Here is an 18,305-nt window from a genome sequence, read left to right as displayed (position 1 = left end):
TTGGTTGAAGCTAGCTTGTTAGTCATCCAGATCTACAAGTAGAACCATTCCTGTAATAAATTTTGTATGTTGAGAAGTTCGGTGGGTTTCTACAAGCATTACATTATCAGTGTTTCAGGTCATACATCACTTTGTATTTTTTTTTTCTTTCTATGAAGCCTGGATGCACCTTTCTGTTATATGAACTGAAAGGTCAAATTGTGCCTAATAAGATTTACATTAGTCCTGACGGTCCAGGGTGGATCCCTGAATCTCTCTGATTCAAAATGGAGATGAAATCCTGGAACTTTTCTGACACACCTCATCCAAAATGGAGATGATATCCTGGAACTTTTCTGACACACCTCATCCAGCCCAGGGAGAAACAAAAAAATTCCATGCCTGATTTTCAAGAACCGTCTCTATTGTATATTGTTTATTTTCAAAGCGATATTTGAGCACATCTACTTGCCGACTGCTAAACTCTCCTTCTGCCTCTTTCAGATGCTCGACCATGGAAGCAACTCGGGCTGAGGAGAAGAAAGACAAAATGGATGGTAGCTGTTTTGGAGACCTCCTGAAGAAGCCACTAGAGACCAGAGGTAACGTTCAACTTTAAGGGGAGACCGTGAATGTTGTCTGTGAGCGGCTGCGGTGGGTCGGGTGATGAAATAATCAAATATGCGGATGAAAGAAAAAGCGCTTGTGGCCTCGCAGTCAGGAGTCATCAAAAAAGCGCAACGTGAAAGTGCATGATGAATGCTTAAGCGCTGATCAATAGAAGATAGGTGAGTGTTTTGAGTGGACAACTCAAGGACTGATGAGCGCCGCGGTCATGATTCAAAGATTTACACATACGTGGGATGAAAGACAAGCAAAGTCCAACTCAAAATTAACACATGTCCTCAACTAAATATGTGACGATAAAACTCCAGAAAGAACCTGGACCGTAAAGCAAAAAAAGTAAATACCGTATTTTCCGCACTATAAGGCGCACCGGATTATAAAGCGCACCTTCAAAGAATGGCCCATTTGAAAACTTTGTCCATATATAAGGCGCACCGGATTATAAGGCGCACCTTCAATGAATGGCCCATTTGAAAACTTTGTCCATATAGAAGATCTATACATTTGGTCCGCGGGCCGGACTTTGGACACGCCTGCTGTAGTGGCTCAATATTGGTCCATATATAAGGCGCACCTGATTATAAGGCGCACTGTCGGCTTTTGAGAAAATTGGAGGTTTTTAGGTGCGCCTTATAGTGCGAAAAATACGGTAAATAAAATAAAAATTAAAAAAACCAAAATATGATCTAAAATGTTAATTAAGATTAAAAAGTTTTTTTTTTTGGAGGTTGAGTGCAAATATGGAAAAAAATATCCAAAAGTCAATTATCTTGCCCGGCACCTGGGGGGGGTCCAAATATTTTCAGGAGGGGGCAGTGCCCCCGCACCCCACCCTCTAGCTCCACCAGTGGCTGTCTTTGAGGAAAAGTGCCAAGCACTTTTCATCATGATTGAATAAGATTGAAGAACGTGATTTAATGAGGCAAGAAAAAAAAAAAACTTCTGCTCACCTCCCGAGGGAGCAATGGCGAACACGACAACACCGCAACGTTATTAACACCACCACGTTAAGGCATCGACCGCCACGCCACGCCACGCCACTTTTGAAGTGTAAATGGGCGGTTGTGATGAAGAAGTGGCGCTTTTACAAGCCAAGACGGACACAACCTTGTTAAATATTTCAACGAGGCCAACGCCGGGGGCAGCAGCCGTGTTGCTTGTGGTATTCTGAAGGTCATGTGACACCCACGCAGAGACCCGTGTGGTTCCTGGAATGATGAGAACTCATCAGATGTGATTTCTGACATGGACAACTTTCTCAAATTGCCAGCTCCATCCAAAAATTGATGATATTTTCGTCAGTCCAATACTTTGCCGACCCCAATTTGAGAAACCGTTCTGAACTTCCTCCTTTTGCGCTTCAATTTGAAGCGGACGACATCACAACGCCTCGGCCGCGGCCAATCAGGTAGCTTCTGACAGAGTCATTACTTACGGAATTTCTAGGCATTATTTTTGCTCTCGCCAGGCGGCGCCTGATAAGTGAGCACGCAGCCAGACAGGGCGAGGTCCTTGAGGCCCAAACTAATATACGGCAGCCGTTTTTATGGAGGAGGGACCCTACCTAAGTCTTGCCCACCTCGAAGCCTCCGTGTCGGCTGTTTTATATTCGCGGGCCGGGTTATTTATTTGGAACAATTTCCTCTCTATCACAGAACGGGGCTAATGCCCAGTTTTAATACCTTATTTACACATGGAAACGTGTACAGAGGGGAGGAAAATGAATGGAGCCCCGCTCGCCGCTCCGATCTGTTATATCACAGTTTAACAATCTGGATTGCTAATAGAACCATTTATCATGGAGCACTCGTTTATTCCACGGGAGCGGCCCAGGTCTCGGTCCCAGAGGCCTATGGAAATGGGGTGCATGTAATGAAGCTCAAGCGAGAGTCACTTTGTTTAAAATAAAAAGTGGAGATGCGGCGCTCCGAGTCAATTAGAATGGACCCGGGTGCTCACGACCGAACCCCCCCACCCCCACCCCGGGCTGCCACGCGACCCACCTTGTTCAATTGGATTTTAAGGAACAATGAGGAGAAGTGGATACACCGAGACCCGTCTGCAATTATAAAAAAAAAAATCCTAAATTTGAACTGCACTGGAAAAAATTTTTTTTACTTTTAATTCAGGAGCTAATGAGTAAACTTGGTGAAATCTTTTAGTTAGCTTCTAAAATTCAGGTGCGAGTCGATCACAGCGAGATTTCTTGAAATCGATTAGCGGCTGTCTCGCATGAACTTGCAAGGTGAGTGGAGGCGGGGCCAGGCTGCTTTAAGAGAGCCGTGTTCGCGATAAGGAGGATAAGATTTGGCGAGTTATTGATGATAGCGAGCAGCAACTGGAGGCCGGCGCTCTGCCGGAAGTGCTCGGGGTGAGGAAGGGGCCATCGGACCTCTGGCAGAGAAAAATGCGTATGGTCAAAAGAGAGGAGGACTTATCTTCCGGCGAGGACGGCGGAAGACGGAGAATAATAGCCGCCCCGCTCAGGGGTCACTGGGATGTCTCATTGTTAAACACAGACTCAAAAGGTAGCTAACATTATTGAGCAGGAAATAAACAATACAGTAGAGTAATCGTACACTATAGCACAGAGCCATTTTTTGTGTTTGTGTTTAAAAATTTCAATGATGCTATATTAGAGATATATTATATTGATTTTATTAATTATTTATTTCGATATATATTTATTTTATTATTTATATTATTATTAATTTTATTTAGTTATGTTATACATTATACAATTTGTGTATATATATATATATTACATTACTATATTGAATTTATTTATTACATTAATATATTACATTAGAGAAAAAACATACTATATTTTATTATATTATATTATTCTTAGGCTTTGTGCCTCACGGTTCAGGCATTATGTCAACAAATAAATTCTTCAGATTTGATTTTGTAATTGAGAGTAGATTAGAGTATCTGAGTAAGAGTACACATTTTGTTCAGGATATGTAGTGGAGTGAAAGTTTAAATTGACAGAAATATCAACGACAAAGTAAAGCGCAGATATGTTTTGTTGGCCCTGGTGATTATGACAGCAGCAAGCCAAATTTTCTCACTGGTTTGCACACACACTGGAATACACTGGAAGGTTTCCTCAACTCAGTCAAGACCTCTATAAACAGCGTAAACAAAAAAAATAATAAATCAGGACGACGTCGAAGTTAATAATTTTATAGAGAGAGGCCCATCGTAAAAGTTGTTGCGTGTGCTCGCACCTGCACAGGAAAGCCATTAGCGCCTTCAGACTAATTGTTGTGCTGTTGTGCTTTGTCTTGTGGCTGTTGGTGGCATTAGCTGGAGCTAATTAGCCGCCAAGCGTGGCGTGAAATAAATAAGGTTGTTTTTTTTCCGGCACTCTGGTTTCAGTCACGATGCCAATGTAAGCAACTTTGCGCAAGTCATTGTGAGTTGTAAAAAAAAAAAAAAATCAATTCCAGTCCCTGAAATGAAACTGACAAAGAATTGGGTAGTCTGATTGACAGGAGAGAATGAGACAATTATTTATCATTCCAGGTCAAAGGTTGTTCGCCTTTGGATGTTATTCTTAGCTCCGCTTGCCTTGCAGTGCGCAAAAAGAACTGGGTCTTTGTTTAATTCCAAGATGGCACATTGGAGTCATTTTCCATAATCCCAGGCGCCCCCCTGGCGAGGGTGCCAGCGGGCTAATATGGATGTTAGCTGGGGAGCACGGTGACAGGCCCACAAGCGCCATTTAATTGATGCTATTTTAATTATCGCTCTCGTTCCCCGCCACGCAGGCGTCTCTTTATCACGTCGCGTACGGGATGATGAGGTAATTACTTAATCTAGACAAACCTGTGTGTTAAGCAGCGCTATTAAGGCCGCCGGTCATCAATCAGCCTCGCTGGAGGTGATTACGCCATCCCGCAATCACTCTTTCAACATATGCACTCTTCTAAGTAGCTAAATGATACAAACAACGCAACACAAAGCGGCGGAGGAAGCCCATTGGCCGGTTCCGATCAGTGGAAATCACCTCGCACTTTTGTTTTGATTTTATGACAGGGCCGGACTGAATTTGGAACGGGACATAACTTTTTATACAACACCGAGAAGTGGAGCGTGAGTTAGTGCGTGACAATGAAAAGCAAACACTAGCTTGCGATGATTAATAGGTGGAGCCTAAGCGGGCCGTGAGGGGGGGGGTGGGGGGTTCCACTGGGGGTGCATCAGGTAAGCCCGCCTCTGCAGCTCTCACGAGCGCTCGCATTGTGTCCCTCCTGCGGCGGCACGACAATGGAAATGTCTGGGTGATGGAAGGAGGAGACCCCGGCAACTGCCGCGGTGCCGCTTGGATGGGTGGTCCTTGGAGAAAAAGCCCAGCTTGAGGTTACAAGTGTTTACCTTAGGTACACCCTTCGACCACTCGACATTATTTCACAAAAGGGATGGAAAGACCTTCTCGGGTTTAGCTGGTCCACGCTGTAAAAAGTGCAGCGTGATCAGTGGCAACACCAACTCAGTTGGAGTTGAGAGAATATTTGTGTGGCCGTTTGGGGAAGGGCTCAGTCTGTCAGCTTGGCGCAGAGTGAGAAGAATGGACCGCAAATGCTGACGTACGTCGCTGCGAGGCCCGGAACTCCCTCGATGCTTAGACGGGAGCAGATCATGATCCGTGACTGTGACCTCCACGCCGCAAAGTCCCAGGTCACCTTGCGAGTATTGTGTGAGGCCAAATGTAAAAATTCTTAGCCTCACTAATCATTTATGACTTTCCAATCTTTCCTTCTGTTCTTCTTTACAGCCTCCCCGCACATCTTCTCATCCTTCCACAAGCCCATGGCCATGGACACGCGGCATCATGACGGGTGCCACTCGTACCACTACGAACCGCACGCCGTCCACACCGTCCACAGGTGAGTGTAGAATGAATTTTTAGACTTAGGCACCGCGACCCATGTGAGGAGAAGCGCTGGAGGAAACGTACGGATGGAGTGCTCCTCCATTGCAATGCGCACCCGTTGCGCCTGGCAACAGCCATTTATCACACAGGCTCGGTTTGTGTCGGGCGGGGCAAATGTTTGGTGTTGGGGTGGAGGTTTCTACGCCTGTCCTCAGACGCGGCCACGTTGATTAATGTGATTTGATCTTGACAGTGGACCCCTCATTCATCAAGACCTTGATCTAGCTATCCCTCCTATCGCCAGTGCCAAATTCACCTAATTACAACAGCGTTGAGCAGTAAATGAATTGTTGTGTCATTTGTGGCCCGGCGTGGCACTCTGTTACGATGCCCGTGGCACCGTCAGGGCTCTCCTGCTCCGTGATTGCCCAACATGACACCTCTGCGTCATCACTGCGGGGACACTGAAAGCGGACGGCTGACACGCAGTCCGGTCGAGTTGAGTCAGGAGCAAACGGAATCGAGTGACTCCATCTATTGTCCCTTTTGGCTACCTAGCACATGTAACAAGACAATCCGCAAACAGCTAAAGACAAGGAGGTTATGTGGTTCATAGCTCAAGGTCCAAAGTGAAGGTGATCCCCCTGGAGCTGTACTAAGCCCACTTGTGGTGAGTTTCCTCAAGAGTCCCTGCCTAGGATGCTGATGAACTGTTTCTAACCCAGACCCGTAGAACTATCAGGCAACCTTGTCATCTGTCAAATCAGTGAGCTAAAGACAAGGGGAGTATGTGGTTCATAGCGGAGTTCAAAGTGAAGGTGGTCCCCCTGGAGCTGTACTAAGCCCACTTGTGATGCGTTTCCTCAAGAGTCTCTGCTTAGGATACTGATGAACGGTTTCCATCCCAGGCCCGTAGGAATTCCAGGCAGCCCTGTCATCTCTGATATCTCTCTGATCCGTCTATCTCCTGCGTCCATGGCGACCGGCGACTCCCCCTTCAGCCCCCCGCACGTTTACGTCAACCCTCACATGGAGCACTACCTGCACGGCGGCCCTACGCTGTCCATGATCTCGGCAGCCAGAGGCCTGAGCCCCACTCACAGTAAGTCTGACCAAAGTTGAACTGGCAACCTGGCAGGAGTTTGTTTTGGCGGCGTGTGTTCGTTCGGTGGATGGTGTGAAAGGCCGCCAGCTGAAACGGCGAGCGCGTATAACCTGCTGCAGTTCGATCAAAGAAGGTGATTTGCAGGCGGCCTGGAATTAGAACACAAGATTGCGAGGCGGCAGTGGACATAAATCTTATTCTGCATTCTGTCATTGTTAACGATGGAAAGATTCAAAGTGCAATAAAGCTGCTAAAAACACACGGAGGCCTGCCAGTTGAGGGAACGCAAATACGAAGCCGGACGTCTGCGAGGGTCCAATACTGAATTGGTCTCCGCCTCCTCCTCAGTGGCTCACGACCATTTCAAAGATGGCAGCCTGTTTGGGCTCCCACCACCTTCTCCGACCGAAGTGACTCTGACCAGGGAGTATTACCAGTTGATGGCGAGCCACCACGGCTCCTACGGCGAGCTGCTCATGCAGGGGACGGGGCTAGCTGCAGGTGCCCACCTGTCAGACTACATGACCCCCATTGATGGTAAGTTACTGACTTCATCATCATCACAAAAAAAACTTTAGATTTGATGAAGCATCGGTCTGAGAGAAGCGATATTTTGAAAATCAGGAGATAGTTAGGCATGCTAGCCAGTCTGCTGTTAGCGGCTCGTTTCAAGGTCAAGCCGTAAGTTTATTACTTACCGAGTGTCCTCACCAGGGCGACAACATGCAAGGACTAAACAGGAAACTGTAGATGAAGTGTTTTCCATACTTTGTAAAAATCAATCAACGCTCCCCTTCCCTCCGAATTGGAATCAATTCTCAGTAAATTGGCCTCATTAAACACGACGCTGCGAGCCTGTCCACGGCTCTATCTTATCTGAGGTAATTATGGGGAATTTTCAATTAGCTACGTCTGAATCCTAATGAGGATAATGTTGGACTTTAGTTGCAGCCGTAATGCAAAGTTAGATGTTGTAGCTTCTCACCTCATGCCACACTGCCTGAAAATGAGAACATCACACTTATTTGGTTCCTCATGAAAAGTCTCGAGAAGAAAACATCGAGGTGACTTTGAGGCTTCTGACCTGTCGTCCGCAGTATCGCGACTGACTCCGAGGTTGAGCAGGAAGAGAACGCTGTCCATCTCACCTCTGTCCGACGCCAGCGTGAACCTTCAGACCATGATCCGCACCTCGCCCAGTTCGCTGGTGGCTTACATCAACAACTCCCGGTCCGGCTCGGTTGCCAGCAGCTCTTATGGACACCTGTCCGTCGGAGGACTTAGGTAGGCGGGGTCAGCTGGAAGCTAAACGTGTCTTGAGAAGTTTGAAAGAATGAAGATGTGACTCGGGTATGTTTGCATCCCCAGCCCGTCCTTGGCCTTCCCTCATCCCATCAGCCCCGTGGCCTACCAGCATCTGCTGGCTCTGGGCCACACTCCGCCACTCCTCCAGCCGGCGGCCGCCTACCCCGGCTGCCAGCCCGGCCTCGGATTCTCATCGCCGTCCGTTCCGGTCCACGCCGACGACCTGGCGTCCCAAGTACAAAAAATCCCTTGAGATACTTGTTTGGATGATTCCGTTTCCTCTGTCAAACTGAACAGAGTTGTGTTCTCTTCAGAACCCCTGCGGAGAATCAGTCACCAGCTGCACAGTTGACCCCGTCATCACCAAGAGGTCGAAGGTGAAACCCGAATCCAAAGCACCGAGTTCACTGGTGAGTGCATAGCCAACACCAATGGGTCAATCCTATGACCTCCTTGAGAAACACGGTTCAGATTTTGGAAAAAAGTCCACAGCATAAGAGCTTTGCGTCGCCCCGCACCCTCATTACGCCCCTCCAAGCGCCCCCCCGCTCTCCCGGGATCGTGTAAACTGTGCCAGTGTACTTCATTTTCATGAAATATTGGCCAGTGGCTTCGCCGTCATGTGAGGACTTTTTTTTCTTCCCGGTTCCGTGACAAATTTCTGCCCGCTTGTGAACGGCGAGGCGAGTTTGCGCGTGATGCATGAGCGCGGCGCCGCGCGCAGGCGTCTTGGGGCCGGCACAATTGATGAAGATCGGGCGCCCGAGGCCAGACACAAACACGCTGCAGTCAGCATGTTCACACGCACGACTGCACATGCGGCCGCTCATCATTTCAACGAAGACTTGCACTGACCAAAAGATTCACCTTTGACAAAACTTGACCATATCTGCAGCGACATTTTTCTTCCAATCGCGACTAATCGAACGCATTGTCCAGTCAAGTCATCAGATTATTCTCCTAAAATATCCAACATGATGATTTCAATATTTCAAGGAGTAGAACTTATCTCCAGCCACGATAGTTCTCACGAAAAAGGCACTGAAGAACTAACAAAGGCACATTCTAAAACATGACCATGCACCTGCTGTCATTCACTTACGCTTGTTGTTCTTGGCCCATAGCCGAACAAAACCAGCGTACCGACACAGAACCATGAGAGCATCTCAGAACTTAAAGTGGACCATGACGATTGCAAAGCAAAGCCGGAAGCCCCGTGCGAGTCCAACTGCCACTGGGAGGGCTGCAGCACAGAGTACCAAACCCAAGAGCAGCTGGTCCACGTAAGTCTCGGCATCCAGAACTGTCATGGTGCTCCGGTGGGGGTCACTTTGACGCGATGGACACTGTTATAAACCCGTCCCCGCAGCACATCAATAACGACCACATCCACGGGGAGAAGAAAGAGTTTGTGTGCCGCTGGGACGAATGTTCTCGGGACCAGAAGCCCTTCAAGGCTCAGTACATGTTGGTGGTTCACATGCGCCGGCATACAGGAGAGAAACCGCACAAGTGCACGGTGGGTAACAGATGCGCCGAAAAATGACCGGACTTGACGTTTGAGTCTCATCCGTCCGTCCGCCGCAGTTTGAGGGCTGCTCCAAGGCCTACTCTCGTCTGGAAAACCTCAAGACCCATCTGCGCTCTCACACCGGGGAGAAACCTTACATGTGCGAGCGCGAGGGGTGCAACAAGGCTTTTTCCAACGCTTCGGACCGAGCCAAACATCAGAACCGCACGCACTCCAATGAGGTAAAAACCCGTTTGGGCCTTATTCTTGTCCTTTTTGAACAAATCAGATGTTCATTCGCGACAGAAACCGTACGTTTGCAAAATGGCGGGCTGCGTCAAGCGCTACACGGACCCCAGTTCGCTGAGGAAGCACGTGAAAACGGTCCACGGCCCAGAGGCCCACGTCACCAAGAGGCAGCGGGGGGACCTCCTGACCAGGCTGGCGCCCAAGGACAACAGCGAGAACCAGACAATCCACGAGAAACGCGCAGACAGCAGCGCCCCCGCAGGTGCGGAGGACTTCACGCATGTCAACTCCATCAAGACGGAAACTCCCGTGGTAAGACACCCATCCTTTCCCAGAGCACGATGGACCATTACTCTCCTAGAAAGTAGTTGAACTGAAATATGTCATCTCTCTTTCCTCACAACCAGACCTTGTTAAGGTGAGCCCACTCGCTTTTGGCTTTGTTCCCATTTCGAGCCATCATACGTACCATGGTGCACTGCTATCATAATTTACCATCAAGTGAAATCCCAATGTAATTTCTGCTGCCTTTAAAATCCACGTGGAAGGCAGAAGAGCTTCTTTGTGGCTCGGCCCTAATGAATATTGAAGGAACGTGTAATCATTAGTCGTATTAGAATACCACACATCCATGGCATCCGGCGTGAAACCTACAGTGGAGAGGAGAGCCGTCACACAGTCTGAACATGATAAAAGCCGCGGCAGGAATTAATATTCACACAGTGGGAATTGCTTTTGCTGCTCTCTGCAAACAGAGTCAACCATCAAGCTGTGATCAAGACGGCTTTTTAGCACTGAATATATTAGCGCCCGAGAGGCAACTGAGGGTTGGTTCGCACGGAAGGCGCTATTGACTTCTCGTCGATTCTTTTAATTGGGAAGAACAATCGCTTCGTTGGTGAGGTGAAGTATCGGAATCCATAGATGACATTTTGCGAAACTTATCTAGGTGCCGTAATGCGTGGAAGGGAAGATCGGGGTGGCTCGCCCCCTTGTGAGGATTGGCCCGTTGCTCTGGCTCGGGCTCAAGCCTCCTTTCATCCTGCCCATTTCCTATTCACAGACAGACTAAGATGGGCTGTAATCTGTGAAGCGCCCCCATCTCTCCAGCCCCCTTTCCTAAGAAAACACTCATTATTTACAATTAAGATGGCCGAGGATAAAAGACCGACTGCTCTCCGTATCATGTTGGAGCAGAGCCCGGTTGATTGGCCTTGGCTGTCATCGTCCGGCACGACAATGACTCATCATCACCACCGCCGTCACCTCATCTGTGTTTGCAAGCGGGCCAAATATCGATGAGCTCATCTGCGTTTGCTCATTTGTAGATGCAGCAGTCCAGCCCTGGCGGTCAGTCACTGCGTAGCAGCGAACCATCACCGCTTGGTGGGGCCACCGACAATGACGGTGGAGTAGAAATGGAAGGCTTGAGCGCTGGAAGCCTGCGGGACTTCAACTCGCTGTGGAGTCTTTGGGTGATTCTAATGGCGAAGAAGCAGGATCAGCGAACGTCAGCATCCAGGAGCAGCTCAGCTGTCATCTATATCTGGAGTATATCAAGAAGAAGAGGAGGGACTTCTGCCAATGGACCGCCAAGCCAACATTTGCCGCTGCCACCAGTACCAGCAGGCGGTGAGTGGAGACAAATTGATGAAAGCGCTCATCCAGCATCTCACTTTGTTGCCTGATGTTCCTCAGTGTTCCTCTGGCAGAGTCAAGGCATTGGTCCTGGGTCTGCTGAGAAGTCTGAACTTACTCGACACCCTCAGCCTCCGCTCCTCAGGCAACTCCTCTTCGCTGCTCCAGTCAGATCTCACACTTGAAACCGACAATATCTTCCTGTGCTCGGGCCAATCTGTGGAGCCTGACCTTGGGCCTCTAAGCTCCAGTCACTGAAGGTTTACAACAGACACCTCTGCAAAATTCCTCTCCAAGCTTGTTGGGATTCTTTTTTTATATACCATCAAGGCTGCAAGGAACCAGATGGTAGCCTCCAGCACCTCAGACGACGAGGGCAACAGACCGACAGTACCCGCTAATGCGTCCACCGCCTCAGCATGCGCAAGTTCAACTTGAAGGACGGAACTGAACTATCTCCCAAACCCTATCAGCCATACCCCCGAAAGAACCCAAAGCATTCGGCAGACTCCTTTCAATCCTGCCAACGAAAATACAACACCCCCAGATATAATGCTTTGTCCGACAGGGACCAAATCGTTTTTCCTGGAATAAGTATGGCCAAGGAAGGGAAGCATGGCTCCTTTTGGAGTCCTTTCGAGAAAACATTCCTGAAACTGACATGTGGCACCAAAGTGTCTATTAAAATCGCTAAGAAGAAGCCGTCGTTACTGTTGCTGCAATCTGCTGTCCACTTGTACAATGTATTCAAGCCATATTCGGAAGTAGCATGTAAACAACAGAACTTTTCCAGCAGTCATGCAAGTGCCTGGCTTAGACACAGGTGATCACGTGAATAACATTTGGACTTCTAAACACACAAAAAGCACCAGAGCGACCATAACTCCAACCATGTCTATATCCCGTGACAACATAGAAGACCTGGTTATATGCAAGTAGCAAGTCTGTAGTCAACCGTTATGGGGATTGTTTTGACATGATCAGTGATCTCTGGCCTCACAAATGTTCTTCTGGATGACTAAAATAAAATTCCAAAGACATACAGACTTAAACGTTTTAGCAAGCTAGCAAAAACAGGGGAAGGTGTTGCTTCAACCCGCAAGCTAACGGCTAGTTTTCAACAAAAGTTAGTCTTGTTTCAAATAAAAGGTTTCTTCACTGTGGCCAACGGACTTCCGCCAAGATTTTATGATACTAATTAGAGATGTTAATACAATGGGGACGGTATATAGTATCTATAAAAGCGGTAGCGCAGTTGCTTTAATCCCACCAGATAGTCTCTCTTGGTTTTAGTGCCAGGCACGCTATGCTTTTTAATTGACTTGCGGTTTCTAATCTATCTTGGAAATTATTACCAACTCTTTTTTTAATTGGTAGAAGTCAGAAAGAAAAAAAAATCTGAAGTTCTGAAGTCAGGCAAGTTTGCTTTTCATTCATTATAAATTCAAATAACATGCAGTTGAAGAACATGGTTTTGTTCGTCCATTGTTGATTTTTGTACGCATCTTCACCAATGAATCCGCCAATTACAGCTCAGGCTAATAAACTAGGTACAATGTCCCGGAAAAAGAGAAGGTTCTGCCGAGTGTCCAGAAATGAGCCAACTCCTTCCTCACAGCTTTCTCGTAGACCTTTTCCAAGTCAGCTTTGAATCGCCTTTCCTTTGACCTCATCCTACCTCCCCAAGATAGTGTCAATTGCAGCTGGGAAAGTGATGAAAAAGGACGCTAACGCGGGGGGGGGGGGGGAGCGGTTAGTCGAGCTGTACTTAAATATGAGCTGTGACAGCGCGGCCCAGAGGACGACGGGCTCAAACGCACACAACAAAGCGGCGCTCGCAACGGGAACAAATGATGGGAGTCTGTCAGGGAACTCAGCCACGGACACGTTTGATCTCAGCTTCCTTCTTCTCTTAGAGAAGGGAAGTGGGAGGGAAAATAGCCGCGGGCTCAAGTCCAAGCAGAGGTGGCGACGTGCTAAGATCTCACTAGCGGCGCTCTCGTTTATTAATGACAGAACTTACTTGTTAAGAACAACTCGCTCGCTATAAAAGCTTCATCAACACTTTTTCCGGCTCTCGGAACGTTCAGGAAATGATTATTATCGTAATAGTCAACCTGCTCTTCAAGGCCGGCGCCGCGATTCATCTGACCCAAATAATTCATTAGCTGACAAAAGTGCGTTTTCAATTCACGGGGCCGTGTTAAAAGAATTTCAATCGGAATCTTTGGCGAGCGGAGACACACGGTGGGCAGAGAGCCAGCCTGCTTCAATCCTCTACCGTCTCTCGGGCCTCTTCGTTAACTCCGCACACAAACAAGATACTTCTTGTGGCTCCGGATAACTCCATTTTATTTATGGAGCGCTTTTACAAAGAAACACAGTCGAGAAAAGAAAGTTCCTGTACAGACCGTAAATACAAACGCTGACATCTTAATACGAGTCGAATCTTCTTTTGATGAATCCACCAATTTGATCTTTCAACCTTCTTCCTTTAGATCTCTTGCCTAGTAGCTCCATCCTCATCCCGGTATATCATAGATACTTCCGCTCTTCTGGATGTTTCCAAACCATCTAAATCTGATCTCTCCATCTAACCTTGGTTGTCCCACTGACACTCACTGTTGACGTCTATAGTCGTCATTGGGAGGGAATGAGTTAAGGAGATTCTCCGACCAACTCCGGATAACGCCACCATCACCACGTGTCAGCCGGCTGGCAATCATAAGCGCATTACAAACGTGTTGGGCTAACGAGGCTGGATGGATGGCGCTGGTGTCAGCGCCGATGATGGATAGTTTTCGGCACACGCGGACGCCTCATTCATTTCTATTAGGGGAATATGGAAACGACCTCACGGGTTCGGTTACTGATCCATTTCACTTGCCCAGTTGACGAGTGCATCAGAAGGCAGTTCTGGATCGAAGTTTCGGCAGAGAAGAGAGCAGCTAGATGCGGCTCGGTGTCTGATCAAATCAACGCGAGTGGCTAAACGACGTCCGTCAGAGATGATCTAAATCACCTTGCACTCTTTGCATGGTGGCCCCTGAGGGACACATGCATTATTGAAGACGTTCTCATTGCAAGAGGTCCGCCTCCCCATGTCAGCGCCTACTCAATATTAACGAAGGACCTCGGAATAATGTTCATCCTTGGGAAACCGGGGTCGCCGCAGATGAGTCCGAAGGGATAAAATCACCCGTATGGCTCTTTAAGGACCTGCCGCCTCCGGTCTTTGTAGCATGTTTAACTTTTAGCGTCGGTACACGGACAACGAGGGCCGTTTGGCAAACAGCAGCACTCAGAAAGCAGCGCTACGTGGCGAGTCCTGGCACCCCGGTGTCATGCGCTAAGACCGCATGCATATTTATGATGTGCGGCTTAGCAAAATAACAGCTGCTTTTCAAAAAGCCCACCATATGTTTGGCCAACTTTGTCATATTAGCGGCTCATCGCAGCGAAAAACAACCCAACGGCGAGGTTTTAGCTTTGAAAGACGCAAACGCAGAGAAGCTAACTTTAGCGCACTTTTCCATCTGCTGTTTGACAGTGTTAAAAAGCTGAAGGGAAGACACTTGAAGAAAAATAACCAGGCAAGATGGGAGGCTGAGGTCAAGCATGCTAGCATGCTAGCATCGGGGTTCGCCGCTAGACACCGTCACTATGGGCGGTCACCAAAATTGTAGCGGGTCAGACTGGGATCCACGTGCGGACAACTTGTCTGCATTTCAGGCGGCAGCTGAGGGAGGTCAGCGCCGCCCGCCACCTTACCGCTTAGCACCTTCAGGTCTCTCCTCTCGGGGCTGAGAGGATGGAGGTCCTCATTAAAACCTCCCACGGCTGTGAACTCTCATCCTTATCAGCCAGTCCACCTTCTGGAGGTTTCCAACCTGGAAAGGTGTGCTGGGAATGACAGGTGCTGTATTTTGATGAGAGCCACCGCCACATAATTGTAGAAGTTTGAGGATTGGTAGAATATGCACCCGAGTTTTTTTTTTACCCCCCAATCTTTTTCAGCTCAAGACCCCAAACTTAATCAAATACATCATGTATTGCCACAATATGAAGACATATATAATTGATAAAGAACATAATGGGCACAAATTGATTTGTCATTGTACTTGACGATCAATAGAATAGCTTACAGCATTTTACTTAATTGGCAACCCAATCAAAATGGACACGGCCCGATTCTGGGTCCTAAAACTGAGCAAGACCAGTTCACCAAATTCCCTCAGAGTCATAAAATTGTGTTTTACTGAAACACTATTTGAGAATCTTGTTTGTGACAAGAACATGGAGATCACAGGAGCATCAAACATTCAGCTCCTGATGCAAGACTGATGTTTCTCAAAGTTGGATTCTTCTTCTTCTTCCTCCTCCTCCTCCTCGACAGGCATAGACATTCTGTTCTCTGCGTGGAGCATAGTTTTCCCCTGCAATTAGTAGCGGGTGGGGAGTGGGGAGGGCTTCAGAACCCTTCCAGGCTTCTTGTGCTTGGACTTAACAGTCAAGTCAATGCCGCCATCTCCTTCTGATGTAAGACTTCAATTGACGTTTCTCTTGGCTGGTCCAACAAAGTGAGCAGAACCAGGCGAGGCGTCCCGGCTGCCACATTACGGAATATTTATGCTCAGCACAGCTCGGCCTGTCAGCGGCTAATCATGACAAGGATGATGGATGGTGTTTATTTTCTGATGATGGAACGCAACCCTCGCCTGATGAAAATTGGAAGAAAAAGGACACATCGCGCCCACTCGGTTATTAAATTATCAATTATTATTATTTGCATTGATGGCAGCTGAGAGATGCCTTGTGGGGGGGCGGGGTGACCGAGGCCAGTCCACCTTGGACATCTCTCGCTGTCCTTGCCCCCCCGGTTAGTCCGTCAATTGATAGAAATTCTCATCTAGGTGCGAACGGTACAATTTACAGAATAGCCGAGTATCGTTATTAAATTCCCAAGCGAGGAGGTGACACCGTGGAGGAGCCTGGAAGTCTATCGGCTAATGAGCTAGCGCCTCTCGTCGCGAGGACCGGCGGGATATATTCTAGCCATCGGAGGATTCAGGCAGATATATTTTTAGTGGCTCAAACATGGAGGAAGAGTTACAAGACAATGCGAAATCTATTTGAGGCGTGGTTTCCAACATTCAGCAGACACAGCATTTGAGAACGGAGACAACGGCTTGACTTTTTGTGATTTTATCGATGCGCTATATTTTTTAATCGCTCACATTTGGTTGCTAGCGAAGCTCTTTCAAATTTAGGACACATATTTACACTTAAGATTTTTTAGACACGTGGTTTTAAGACTGAGAACTTCTAGAATGGGGGGGGGGGGGGGGGGAATAATTTTGTGCCGTCAGCCTCAAAGTCAAGTTAGACAACGCGGATCGGACGGTGTGAAGATTTTGGAGTGGATGTTTGAACAGAACTTAGCTGATCCGGGCCACGGGGATGAATAATGAAGACCGACGTCCTCCCGGGTGGACACGGGGTGTCAAGCGGACAGGTGTCAGTGCAGCTCGCCGATGACAGTCAATGAAGTTGTCTCCATATTAAGCAGACAGTTGAGACCTCTTAAACGGGCACGGTGCGAGGACCTGCCGGGTCTGCATCTCATCAGCCGGGCCCGTGGCGAGCGGCGGGGATTGGGAGGGAGGGGGAAGAAGTGTTTGGGCCTGTCCACGTCTTCACATGCGCAAACTGGAAGTGACCCCGCGCCTCTGCCAGCCTCGCCAACCCTTCTCCCATCATGCACCGGGGCGGCACGCCGCTCCCATGAGCCTCGCCTCGCTCCCTGCCATCTGCCGTGATTTATAGAAAAGGGCCGATGATTTATGGGCCAGTCATCACACAATGAAGTTGTTCTCTTTCATTTGCGTGACCTGCCGACCTAGCCGCCACTCGCTGCCAGGTTGGGGAACGGCACGCTAATCATGCACTATGAGGGCTTTTAAACAAGCTGGGGAGGGAGGGGGGTCTTGCAAATGGACCCCCTTAATGAAATTAATTCTCAACAGCACGCACATGCTTATGAAAGACAGTAACTAACACACAGACAAGCCTCTCGCCACTAAGAAAAGGTCCCATCAGGCCTCAATGATGCATGTTTCAAGATGAAGGTGCCAGCTTGTAGGACCTGCATCACGACAACCAACAGGTCCTGTATCAGGAGATTGTCAGAAGCTACCAAAGGTATCTTCAAATGAACAGGAAGAGCCATTTGAGAATGAAACATTCCTTCAAAGAAGGCCTCAGTTTGAAATGGCGCAAACACACAAGATCTCTAGAATATTTCAATGGCAAAGTCGCTTTGCAGCTCTTCCTCATAAGATCTTGTGAGAACCCATACCATAAAGCAGTGGTCCCTAACCACTTGGTACCGGGCGGTCTAGATGGGACCGGCTCGTTTCTGAGAAACAAACTCAGTGCTCCCACAAATTCAACGTAATGGTGAGTTTTATTTTTGTCATTTGTACTTGTTTTTATGTCAGTCGTATCATTTTATTTCAACGTATTTATATATTTATTCTAAAGGTATTATTTATTTATTTATATAAATGTATTATTTGTTTATATAAATGCCGGTCCGCGAAAATATTTATGACATGTAACCGGTCCGTGGCGCAAAAAAGGTTGGGGACCACTGCCATTAAGGACAGAACAGGTTGCAACTTGGAGAATAAATACTTTTTCATTCATCATTTTGGGTAAAACTGCTAAAATAATGCAACTAATATCATTCATGTATTGAGAGTGCATGGTGGGCAAGAGAGCATCCATGTTTGTCAAATTCAACAATTTGGATACGAATAAAATCTGTTGATACCTTCATGAAATTACATTAGAGGATATTTGATCACACTTTATGAATCATTATTGTTGTTATTATTCTGTAAACGCGGATAACTTACGTGAGTTCCACAGGCCGAAGTCGACGTAATTGTGAATTGGCTGAGTTTGTTTGAAGGGAATCTGGGCAGCTGAGTTTGCAGTGCATCCTG

The 18,305-nt window shown here is 47.7% G+C and overlaps 1 protein-coding gene across 1 annotated transcript; it reads left to right on the top strand.

Annotated features, from left to right (window-relative positions):
* The first annotated feature begins 493 nt into the window (after positions 1-493).
* Positions 494-11,480, top strand: LOC133150078 (zinc finger protein GLI2-like). Its single transcript, XM_061272373.1, has 13 exons — positions 494-581; positions 5,390-5,501; positions 6,397-6,590; positions 6,942-7,130; positions 7,691-7,877; positions 7,962-8,133; positions 8,213-8,293; positions 9,023-9,181; positions 9,268-9,417; positions 9,486-9,650; positions 9,715-9,969; positions 10,986-11,289; positions 11,356-11,480. The coding sequence occupies exons 1-13, from the start codon at positions 494-496 to the stop codon at positions 11,478-11,480; spliced, it is 2,181 nt and encodes a 726-aa protein (XP_061128357.1).
* Positions 11,481-18,305: the final 6,825 nt, after the last annotated feature.

This window comes from Syngnathus typhle, linkage group LG2, assembly GCF_033458585.1.
Source record: "Syngnathus typhle isolate RoL2023-S1 ecotype Sweden linkage group LG2, RoL_Styp_1.0, whole genome shotgun sequence".
Taxonomy (NCBI): domain Eukaryota; kingdom Metazoa; phylum Chordata; class Actinopteri; order Syngnathiformes; family Syngnathidae; genus Syngnathus; species Syngnathus typhle.
Note: the sequence above shows the minus strand (reverse complement) of the source record. Positions and strands in the feature narration are given on the sequence as shown.

Bases quoted from the DNA above. Each gene is read 5' to 3' on its own strand.
- LOC133150078 (XM_061272373.1), top strand. From the start codon at position 494: ATGGAAGCAACTCGGGCTGAGGAGAAGAAAGACAAAATGGATGGTAGC. The intron at 9,651-9,714 runs GTAAAAACCCGT...CATTCGCGACAG, and splicing joins ACCGCACGCACTCCAATGAG to AAACCGTACGTTTGCAAAAT. The intron at 11,290-11,355 runs GTGAGTGGAGAC...GATGTTCCTCAG, and splicing joins GCCACCAGTACCAGCAGGCG to TGTTCCTCTGGCAGAGTCAA.